Consider the following 12,139-nt stretch of genomic DNA (forward strand, 5'->3'; position numbering starts at 1 on the left):
GCTTCTTTCCCAAGGTACCTCATGTTTGCCTGTGCATAGAAGGACACCTTGCACCCCTATAAAGGAAGAAAAGAGGATGGAAGAAGGGCTTTAAGATAAAACTGCTGGCTTATGTTTCTAGTTTTCTTATCTCATGATGACAGTTTTCAACAAATTAATTCTGCCTCCTGCAACACTGCTCTTCCTATCTGCAAAATTTTGCAGTCTCCTGGGGATTTCTCTGTGGAAGCACTAATAAATATTTTACAAATGCTAATGAATCAGGCCACCCAACAGCTCAGTACATCTTTGTCATCACTTTGCAGGCAGGGTTTTGTCAAAGTCAAAGAAGAGGAGGGTGACCAGCTTCATGCCATGCAGCAAAGTTGAAGGAGAAGGGCATATAAATCTTCTACTTTAAGAGTGGGGATTCCCTTTACAGCTTCCTTTCATCAAAAGGAGACATCTTGAGACTCACTACTTCCCAGGTGTGGTAGCTGTTTTTATGGCATGGTCAGTTGGTGTGTGCTGCATTAGTGAGCTGAAGCACTCATTGTGTGGTTGAGGAGCAGTGGAGCTGGCATGGCAGAAGTTGAAGTTTATGGAATGGGGAAGAAATAGGGTTGAGTTGATTTTTGTATGCTTCAGCTTACTGACCTTCATTCCTGCCCACCAAGTTATTCACCATCTTAGCAATGGCATCATGTGAGGCACTTTTCTTCTGATCACCTTGTTGCCTCTAGTTCATTCACTGCTTTGTACTAATTAGGCTTCTCCTTTCCCACTTTATGACTAGGGATAAGCTGTGATTTGAGAGGGCCGTGAGCTCAACAGCACTGGATGCAACAATGTAATGTGCTAATAGTGGGGAGTGCTTGAGTCATAGGAAGGCAAAGGCTCTCCTCGCCTGTGTGTAACATCCTTGCAGGAAGCTTGGTCTGTGCTCAAATCCCTGCAGTTGAGCTCAGCCCTGATTCATTCGCTTCTCTTTGTACTCTTTGCACTGTCACCGGTGCTGGCCTTGTGCCTGTTTGTGCATCTCCTGTGCAGTTCCCCCAGCCCCAAGGAAGGCTTCTTTTTTCTTTCACTGCATCAGGATTGAGTACTCTCTGCATGCAGTTCCCCAAGTACTAGTTTCTTCAGAAGGCACTCTGATCAGTGATTTGTATTACAGTAACTGTTAAAAGGCAAAAAAGTCAGCTTAAATATTCAGCACCTTCAAAGAGATTTCTGAATGTACGTTTCAGATCTCTCATTTTGGTGTCAGACTGATGGATCTAACTTTTTTTTTAAGGGTCAGGGGTTGCACAGCTAGCAGAGCATGTCTGCCAGCAATATTCTCTTTTGTCCTCCATTCGCTACTCTGTTCATTTAGATGATCAGATCTTATGAGCAAGGACCGTGCACAGCAGCAGAGGGCTTTTCTGTACAGTTGCAGCCTCCCAGTACCACTGCCAGACATATGAGTAATCGGTTGAGCAGCTCTGCAGAGCAGTCTCCTTGCACCGTCCAAGCTGAAATGCAGAAGTGACAAAATCCATTCTCAGCGATGAAGAATCATAAAACCATAAGCCTGAAAGGGATCAAAAATCATGAAGAAAACCCTTTTCTTGAAGAAAAATTCTTTATGAACATATCTGGCACGCTTTTAAAGAGGCATTCTGTGATCTTGCATTGTGCTTCTGGGATCTTCTGTTTTCATTGTGGTGAATAAGATCGCTTTAAATTAATGATAAGGACGCCATTCAGGACATGGGCTGTGCAGAGGTTCACAGCTTTCATTCTGAATGAGAGAATAAAGTAAACTGATATTGAAAGCAAGGAGGAGAAACAAACACAGTCAGTAAGCCTATAAAAGTCTTAGCCAATTGCAATGGTGAACATCCTGCTAGCGAGGATGACCTTGAATGAACTAAGTGGGATAAAGTCACCAGCCTGGACTGACGATTGAAGAATCAGGCTGGATTCCAGCAAACTGAGGGAGCAGATTCCTGAGAAGAGTCTCCTGAGCTGTGGCAATGGCTTCCCGGTGTCAGAAATGTGGACAACAGGTGCCCAGGAATCCACCTTTCACTGCTGTCCGGATAACAGAAGGAGAAATGCAATCTTATCATGATTTTATAGGAGGATGCATTAGGCTGGAACGCTTGACAAAGAAAGGTATGTGCAGCAGCTTTAAAAGAAATAGCATCTTCCCTTAGTGGTGGCTGCATTGCATTCCTAGAATATTTGCAAAAAGATTATTTTTCTAATGCTTGCTCTGAGGATCCAGTGGCAAATAAAGACAGCTGCCTGGATTTGGATATTAACTCGGGTAAGAGCACATCATTTGATTTGGATGTATATTTTGGGGGATATTTGCAGTGCTTTGACCTAGAGGAGGTTAAAACAAAATGCTAGGCTCATTCTGATTAAATGTTTGTTTCACTTGAGTGTTAGACATTGAAGTTTCTCTATGGGTCTGAAGCAAGTATTTGCTGTGCATGTGAAATACCTTTTTGAAATTAATCTAAGGAGATGGGACAGGGGATATCATGGCCCAGGTGACCCTCTCACCCTGTGGTCCTAAATTACCGTGTAGAAGATCAATATCTTTCTCTCTGTAAAGGCTCTGGTTTGCTGTACTCCTAGCAGAAACTTGGACTATCAAGCTTTTTGGTAACTGAGCCAGTCTAGCTACAGGGCAATATTCTTAGTGCCTTGCTAGCATAAAATGCTGGTGTACTGGCAATTCAGGCTAATTGCATGTTAACTCTGAAGTGGATTTAACATGCAAGCTTCAAGTAGCTGAAATCTAGGTTGTTGGCTGTTTAGTCACATATGAAGATTGCTGAATCATAGAACACTTTTACTCTGTGTCATTTGGGAGAAAGATTAACGAAGGAGCCCTTTGGATTCATTTTCTTTGTCAACTTGAATAAATATTTAGCAAACCTCAAATCCAGAAGCCTGTAGCAAGTTGACTAGCCCATGAGAACAAGAGCTCCGGAAGCATGCAATATGATTGTACTTTCAAGTTGAATTGTTTGTTATGATTTAATTAGCTCTTTAGTTAAGAGAGTTGCATTCAAGCTGGTAAATCGAGAATATTCTGCAGAAAAAGAGATGGACCAGAAGCAGGTCATCTGCTGGCAGCTACTGCTTACAAACTGGGGTTTGCAGATGCTTTTCTCTAATAGGGCTCTAACTCACAATGCCAGAGTTTGAAAACTGCAAAGCCAGTCCATTGTATCTCTGCCTCTGACAGCCATCAAGCTGTGCTGATTTGTGGGCTCGGTGCCTGCCTATGCGTTGTTGTATTTGGCTGACCTCTCGGTAACACCCATGTGTCCAGTGGCACTCTCAGTAATGAGGCATTCTGAGTCCACTGTAGCATGGCAGAAATGTCTGCTATCTGAGTGAGAGACACAATAGAACTGGAAGTTCCCCTCTGCCTCTGATCAGGTGCTACCAAGTTGCTTACTGCTTTGGGGGCTTGTGGGCCTGCTGGAGACAGAGCTCAGGCATCTGCTGTTCTTTTTCTTCCTGTAGGTAGTGAGAGGAAGGCACTGGTAAGAGCTTTGCCATGGTTACTGTTCCCAGGGAAACACCTTCCCTGCCTCTCATGTTGAGAGATGACCTGGCATATTATTATAGGTGGAAATCCCTTGGAAAATCATTTTCTGCTAGAGAGCAAATTCTGTGTCAACTCAATCTGAGCCTGTTGCCATTTTGTGAGGCAGAAAGTGTCTTTGCTGCTTTTGTTTTTAAATTCTGCTGATGAGGCTGCAGGAGGGGCGGAATTTAGCTTATTGCTAGGGACAAGATGCTTTTGGCTACATGCATTAAAGCTGCATGAGCTGTGAGAATACAGCAGTGATAATTCTGCGTGTGGTACCAAGGTTAGAAGGGAGCTAAGGAGCTGGCAAAGTGGCACAGGAATTCCTAATAACATTGTGTGACTTCTTAGTGGGGGAGGGAAAGCTGGGCCTTTCCTTTCAACCCACCACAGATTGCCTGAGTTCTTTCATTTCAATTGTTATGCTTGGAAAAGACCTCTAAGATCATTGAGTCCAACCATTAGCCATTCTGCTCTGAACTGTCTGGCCCTCTACTCATCTCTTGTTTTGGCCTTAGTTTTAAAGCAGGAGCAGTGGCAGTTACGTGCCTCCATAAACAGTGGATCCTGATGATGCAGCTATGACTAACCTTTCAAAATATCCTTTGAAAGCCATTTCCCCTTTGTAGTAGGTGCTGTATAAACCCAGAGGCAGAAAGACGATCTGTCCTACAGAATACTAGCTCTGCCTGCCCCATCTTACTAGTCCTTTGCTACTAGTAGAGACTCATTGACAAACTCTCAGGGTGGACATGTGTCTTTTTCCCAGGCTGGCTCTGTCTGAACACAATGGCAATGCTGGATCTCTGTGGCATGTTCTGACTCAACCCTTACTTAAGGGTACCCTTTCTGCAACGTAAAGATCCAGTCAGGTTGGTAACTAGGAGGAGGATCTAGCAGGTGATTACTCAGTACTTCAGGCACTCCAAAGCATGAAGCATTTTTCATGTACAGGCCACATCTGTGGAGCCCTGTGAATATTCTGTGGCAATTTTATCTCTTGTACTAAACATTGTATCAAGGAAAGATGGAAGGCGCAGAGGTGGCCTGCAGGTAACATAGCTTTCAGCAGCAGTACCCCATAGCAAGCAACACTGTGCCAAGAAAATCCAGTTCCTGGATCCTGCAAGTTCAAGGCTTGCTTTGAAACAATGTCATTGTTTTGATGAGTGGTTAAAAGTCTCATTGTAGACTCCTGTTTATGTAAAGAGATTAAAATAGTGAATGCTTATGAAAGAAAATGTGCTCTGTGAGGAGCAGTTGAAGGGCAGTTTGGCCATGGACATGTGATAACTGCTCAGAGCTCCACAACAGGTGGAAAAAGGACCTTGTTGTATGAGCTGGCCTATGGGTGCTGAAGTCCCCTCTGGGATCTGATGTACATATGATGCTATTTTGAGTACTAGTATGTGACCTTGAGACTCGCTGGGAGCTGCAGCTGCAAGATGCTATAACTGACAACCAAGGGGAAGGAGCACCCAGAAAGCCAGGCAAACAATGTGGCCAGAAATCCAGGCCAGAGCTGATCCATCTTGTAGTGCTCTCAGTTCCTCATAAGAGATACTGAAGCTGAAAGCAAAGCTAGCCTCTTGTCACGTAACACATCGCTCTTGGACAGTGGCTCATGTGCCTTTTCAGCACTGGCATGACTATTCATGTCACTCAGCTGCTGCATAACCTATTCAGTGCTTGAGGACAGCTCCTGCCAAAACGACCCTCTCTGTCCCCAGGTGCTCTTAATTAGCCTACCCTGTGATGCTCAAGTCCTCCAATGGGACCACACATTTACTGGGGCTTAACATGGATGAATGAACATTGGCTGGTTAGACTGTTTCTGCATGCTATGGAGCTTAAAGCTGCATGCAGATAATGTATTTTAAGTGAACAAATGTGTGGCTTTCATCTATGCTCAAGGCTGGTGGCTGTATAAAAAGAGTAATGAATCTGGAGACACTAAGGAGTACACAGCTCATTAGTGAGGTTAGTTGGGATTTTGCTGCTGCAAAACCAGGCAAGATCATCTTTGTCACCAGGGTGGGGACCTGTCTCTTGTGTTAACAGAATATTTCTGATTTTGTCTTTCAGTAGGACAGAGGAATGCAACAGTTCTGTCTGCCCAGCAATCGTGGGTGCTTGTTCTCTGTCTTACTGCTGTGTCTCTCTTGCTGACAAAAATGAAAAGTGGTTCTTCAGATCTAACTGTTCAGGGAGGAAAAGGGACTGAAGTATTGGAAATGAAGGATATAAAGATGGAAAACTGCTTTGCTGGTGCTGTCTCCAGAAGGAAATCCCATCTGAATGATTCCAAGATGAAATTTCCTGGGCTTTTTGGAGCATTTCTACCTTCAATAGTGAAATAAATAAGAAATGCTTTCCTTGTGGCTGACCTTTCCACAAAGGTGCTGGCTACTGGGGAAAGTGAGTCTTTCATGTGAAAGCTGAAATCTGAAGTGTAAGTTGAAGGTATTTCTAACCACCTTGAGACTCAGTCACAGTGCCTCCTCTGGCATGGCTCAGATTTTTTTTTTTTTCTTCTTGTTTTATTTGCATTCAGCATCAATTCTCTTCAATGTAAAAAGCTACCTAGGGAACTTGTGCTAATTTTTTTTCCAGCTGACTCTCACTGCAAACAAAGTAGCTAAAATAAAACACTCTGGATTCCACAGAGGTGTCTTGTCTTAGATGCTTGCCTCTTTCCACTTCTTCCACTTTGATACGCAGCCTGCTCTGCTGCTGTTGGGCAGCACTGAACCCTGTTTACCTAATCAAAAAAAGTCCAGGGATTGGTGAGGAAAATAGGGAAGGCATGGATTGATTTCCATTTTAAGAGAGTTTGGGGAGATAAGTGGTTCTGAGGAGATGAAGAGAACAAATTCTCAGAGGGCAAGTTATCGCAGAGGCCTTCTGGGTATTTATGGTTTTTTCCTTCCTCCCACGACAGCAGAACAAGAAACAACTCAGTGAAATTGGAAAACATTAAACATGCATAGACAGATTGCTGTGATTGGTAATGTTTTGTTAACTTGTGGGACTTATTACCACAAGATAATAGGCTCAGCTTGCTTTTCCTGTATTGCTTAAATTGTAGTATAAACTGTCTGGGAAGAAGATTTCAAGGGAAAATGATGCAGAATGTACTGGGAGGTTGGAGAGCATCTCTGCAGATCTCTCCTCCTGGTCATGCCCATGGAGTTCATTGTCCAATTTCAGCCAGTTCTACTGCTTCAAGCCCCACTGAAAGACACAGTTCCACCGTGCTCAAAAGTTGATCTGCATACAAACCACACCGCTGCTTTATCATCTGCATCTTGCTGTGGATTAGCCTGGCCAGTGAGAGTCAAAGTTATGAACTTTCCTCCTTCAGCACCTGGATGTTATTTAGCAGAGTTACTGGTGCTCAAGTATAAAAGTGTGGTTTAAAAAAAAAAAAAAAGGCAGCTTGATTGTGGTAGCCTAACTTCCTGCATATGGATATTTGGACTATGCCAGGTGTCTCATTGCACAAATTTCTGATCCTATTAGGCCATTCCATTTCTCAGGGGGAAAAAAATAAAATAAAATAGACTCTTCCAGGCTTTTACAACTGACAAGAGTTATTGACCAAATATTTATTTTCCTAGTCCTTTTCTAAGCCAGGATGCCTCAACAGCTTTGCAACAGATGCAACACGTTATTTGTGTTCAGAGCCTGTTCCTGTGAGCCATTAAATTGGGGATTTCTGAGTTCAAGCTGTTTGTCTAAACTCTTGAATCACCACCTTGATACACTGTGCTGCTGTGGAGCAAGAGTCTGCATGGTTCAAGATCTGATTGGAGATTGGGATGCTGTTAATTAGTAAGGTCATCCTCTGCTGGCATTAGGAAAAAAGTGAGATTATATAGGAAAAGGTAAAGCAATGGGATACTGTCTTCCATATTCCCCTGACTTTTCACCACTGGACTCAAGAAGTGAGATCCTCCAGAGAAAGGATGAAATAGAGGGCAGGCAACTATTAAAGTCAAAACCACAGTAAGAATCAATGAGCAGGAAATTAAAGTGAGAGCTCTGAAAGACAAGCCAGTTTCTTTGTGATAGGCCAGCTCCAGGGGAAGCAGTGGAGTTTCAGAGTGGAAAGGGGAAATATTATCAGAGTACCACTCAGGTTGGAAGAGACCTCAAAGATCCTCGAGTCCAACCTGTCACCACAGACCTCATGACTTTGCACTTGCCTGGAGCCTTTAACATAAGATTAAAGCACTTTCTAAAACGCTAGTTTAATCCAATTGCCATGAACTTCTTGTGTGTTCAGCAAGTCAAACAGAATGAACCTAGTGGTCTCCCCTGGTCTTGCAGTGAAGGAATCAGAAGATGATCTCTGAGTTAAAGATTGAGTACAAGCCATTCTTTGTCAAGCTTTTGAAGACTCACACCCACAGATGAACATGTGGGGTCATGTACCAGTTATTTCAATGAAAGTGGAGTATGATTATAGCAACTAAGGATCAGATCCTTGATTTTTTTATTTACTTAATTTTTTTTAAGATAAACTTCCATTTGTACTGCAGATGGTTACCACTAACAAAATCTGAAACATCAGCATTACTCTATTCCATATGCTGTGCGCTGGTGGGACAATAGTTGGATAACATGAAATATTGCTCTACTGAGAGAGGAACAACTAAACCTTTTGATCTTGGGAAATAAATTCTACAGATGCACACTGCATCATTAGCTTTACTAATGATGCAGATGGAAAAAAAGATGTTGTAAATACAACTTATGAAACAAAGTGCTGCTGGATGAGCTTCCCTTTGAGCATGCAATGGACCAGGAGGAATGTCTTGGTGACTCCTCCATGGTAAATTCTGCTTCTTATTTTAGGAATCCAGCCTAAGATTAGTTATTTATGTTCACTTGCAGAGCAGCATTTACTCTTGTACAGCTAGACCTGCTACTTGCACAGCATCTCTACACACAGGGTGAAAATGATCTTCAGCGTGCAATCATCTCGCACGTTTATCAGCTGCCTAACATGCATGTAGCACTTGTTCCTAACGCTCTTGAGCTTCTCCCACGCTCTGCTCTGAGAGCCCCTGCAGGAAGGTTACGAATGCTGCCCGGGAGAGGGCAGTACATGACTCCAGACCTTTACTGGGGACCTCTGCTGGGATCTGACCCCGCTGCCTGCTGGGGGTGCCGCTGGATTTGAGCCGAGCCTCGGTGCGTAGCTGGGTTGTTGTCAATTCACTGTGAGCCTCTCCTCCCGAGAGCAAAAACCTGTCTGGAATGGGAGACATTTCAATTGTGAATTAGTTACATGTGGACATTTGTAGCAGTACAGGCAGCAGAGTACGCCACATGCTTGCTCCAGCTGGCAAATGTGTTTGCTTAGCTTGCACTTCAGGAGGGCTTGGGGAAAAGAAAGTGCAAAGTAAAACTGTACTGTGCATCTTGCTGCTCTCCTAGTCTTATCCACCTAGTAGCATCTCTCCATAACACTACAGGTGTCTTAAGCTCTCATATCTTCTACTTAGCATGGTGATGATTTACTTTGATTTGATGTTTATCTGTCATTATGTATAAAATGCTGTTAGTTTTCTCATGCTGTGCTGTAAATGTCACGATAATTTGCGTTGGTTGGCTGATGGGGGAAGAGTGGAAACACTGGGCATGTTATCCCCAGGAAAGGTCCACTCCAGTAGCCTGTGTAGCTACTCATCTTTGATCTGCTCAGGCAAGGGAAACTCAGCTTGGCCAGTGACCTGGATTCCTCTCCTTGTGCCTCAGTTTCCCTATCTATAAAATGAATGATGCTTGTCTTTTTTTTTTTTTTTGAGCCTGACCAATGGTAGGACACTCAATAAAAACATAATGTTACTACTACATCCTGTGTCCTAGGGGACAGCTGCTCTCCTCTGCCTTAGGTAAGGAATGACCAGAATCTGAAGTTGCTGAGATTTGTGGTGGTAAAAGGACAATTTTATCAATAACCTAGTGGTAAAATGGTGACCTGGTATTGCTTCAGACAGCTGTGGAAGCCACGCTACCGTTGCATGCCAGTGTGAGCACACGTGCTCTCTTCATGCACTGTGCAAACATCTGTCCTGAATTATCTGTTGAACTAGATATGTAGAACTGATTACTCCCCTCTTCAAGAGCTCTTTCCAACCAATTCATAGGCTTCATGCAGTCTTCTCCTTTGTCTTTAAATAACAGTACCATGCTCTGGTGTGTGGGTGTGCCTTTGGGATTGTACTCCAAAACAGCTATTCACAGCACCACTGTTGGTTTCCCTTGGCCCTGAATACTCTGCTATTTAAAGTTATTTTAATGACAGCCCTTTCCATGCCTTAGTCTGAGCAAGTGAATCTGTTTAGTCTCTTGTTGGAATGTACCTTTATTCATTGTTAAGCTCTGAATGCCTCTGAAGTGTCTAAGAGTCTGAGCTGAGAGCTCCCTGGCAGGGAATAAGCCGGCTGTACCTTGGGGAGGGTTAATGCTTGGGTATGGTGCATGTCAGAGGACTCTGCTGTGGTTTGCATTTAAGCAGTTACTAAGCAATTTGTGCAGCTGCCTCCAGAAGAGTGTCAGCTCTTTGGTTCACCATTAGCCAGATCCAGGACTGCTTCCACAGGAGGCTACCTCTCTCCATCCCTCCCCTCTGCCTCATGTGAATTCAGCGGGACTGCAGAGAAGCCAGCCTGTGACACAAGGGAGGACACATGCTTGTGAGTGTGTGTGGGTCTGAAAGGGAGGGATGACTCTTCGCAGTGTGTTTCTGTGGCTTTTTCTAATGGGCATCTGATCTGAGACAGTGGTGACAGCTTGGAGAAGACTGCTGGAGGGGTGGCTGGAAGGATCCTCTCAAGCAGAGAGGTCAGCTGTGAGCAGTGTTTGTCCCGATACTGAGATGTATTCAGAGTGCTGCTGGCAGCAGTGATGGCTGCTATGGCTCACTGTTTGTCTCCAATGGCAGTAACCAGGGAAATATTTTTGAGCTAACTGGCCTCTGCTCAGGAGTGAGCAAGAAAACTGTTCTTCAGCTCTTGAGCCAAGTGGTCCCTAAAATATGTTACGAATATGCACTGGAATGGTTTTACTGGGTGCAATAGCTCGGAGCAGAGCCAGTGGCTGGAATTTTTCTAAGATGCTGTCTTAGAACCTGTGAGACTGTCTGCTGGCAAACTCTGGGGAGGGGAGAATGAAGCCTGCCATACAGTTTGCCGTATCTCTTGATTACCTTGGTGTCCAAGTGTTGCAGTGAATGTATTTTAGCTTCACAGTTCACCACATGTGGCTTGTGTTATTCATGATGGATTTTAACATGACAGGGTGCAAATGTGAAACCTTCTTTAGCTGCCTTCTGTTCCCTGAGCAGGAATTTGCGTTCTAGGAATTCAGCATTGTTGTGAAGCACAGGTTTGAGGAAGAAGGGAAATTAATTTTCCTCTAGCAAAATGTTAGAAAATATCAAGGAGTTTTTAATACTGAGGGACTAGGCAAGGGACTGTGTCAGGCTGCTCTAAATCTGGATTAATTTCTTGAAGCTGACACTAAGATTAGACCATGGTCTTGAATGAATTTTATTAGGGAAGTTTCTGTTTTGTGGAAAGCAGAATGTAACATTCCTCCTGTAACATCCCAGAGTGTGCTCTGTGAAATCAAGCAATGTCTGTCTCTGAAAACCAAATTAAATTGATATTGCTGAGCAAACGATGTGGCTTGGTGTGCTTCTTTAGCTCTTTGCTGCTCATGGATAGTTCATGGTGTATAGTGAAGAGTTGTTAATTTCATATCTGTCTCTTATGATTATACAGAAATGTTATGACTTCATTACAGAATGGGGTATGAAGTGACCTGAACTGAATGGTGAGAGTATGTGCTTTAAGAATTTTATAGGAGTTTGTACAATTTAGCTTTTATGGGGATTACTAATCGAGTGCTCTTGGCTGTGTCTTTAAGCTCTCCAGAGAAAGGTGTGCTTTTCTACCTATTCTCTTTCACGGATGTTGTTTGGCAGTTCCATCTGCACCATGGCCTAGATGTGTCCCCTTCTCAAAGGATCAGAGCATATCAGCAGAAAAAAACCCAACCAACCAACCCCAAAATAACCAAAACAAAACTTTAAAGGATATCTCCAAATATGAACTGTTCTGTCTTTGGACATTAGTTTGAAAACTTTGCTATGAAAGTTGGGTTTAGGGAGAACAGAAATTGCATTTACACAAATACACTCTGTAGGTTTTGCAATTGTGTTTGCTTGGCAAGTGATGTGAGAGAAAAGATGACCCCACTCACCTGCATTTTGGCTTTTGCTTTAAGAGTGTTTCAATCTAAGAGGGTTTCCCTGCTGGAAGAGCTAGTCCTGGCCTTGCCATTTCCCACCCCACACCATACTAGCACTTGAAGCTCCTGTGCAGAGAACTAACCCAGCTGAGAAGCCATCCACTAAGAAAGATTGCTTCGCTTTATTGACAATGTTTTTTTCCCAGATTTGCTTTCAGTTGACTCAACATGGGTTTAAAAAAAAAAAAGGAGGTGATGGGAATGTGCAGAAGAATAAGAGAAAGGATGAGATTTCTT

General features: G+C 43.4%; 1 protein-coding gene across 1 annotated transcript in view; it reads left to right on the top strand.

Annotated features, from left to right (window-relative positions):
- Positions 1–1,614: 1,614 nt before the first annotated feature.
- The window catches only part of MCF2L2 (MCF.2 cell line derived transforming sequence-like 2), a 145,523-nt gene continuing 134,998 nt past the window's right edge, over positions 1,615–12,139 (top strand). The window contains exon 1 of the mRNA XM_009903603.2: positions 1,615–2,139. Within this exon, the coding sequence (XP_009901905.2) occupies positions 1,998–2,139 (142 nt within the window). The 5' untranslated portion in view covers positions 1,615–1,997. The remainder of the gene's footprint in view (positions 2,140–12,139) is intronic.

This window comes from Dryobates pubescens, chromosome 13 (assembly GCF_014839835.1).
Source record: "Dryobates pubescens isolate bDryPub1 chromosome 13, bDryPub1.pri, whole genome shotgun sequence".
In the NCBI taxonomy this organism is placed as follows: domain Eukaryota; kingdom Metazoa; phylum Chordata; class Aves; order Piciformes; family Picidae; genus Dryobates; species Dryobates pubescens.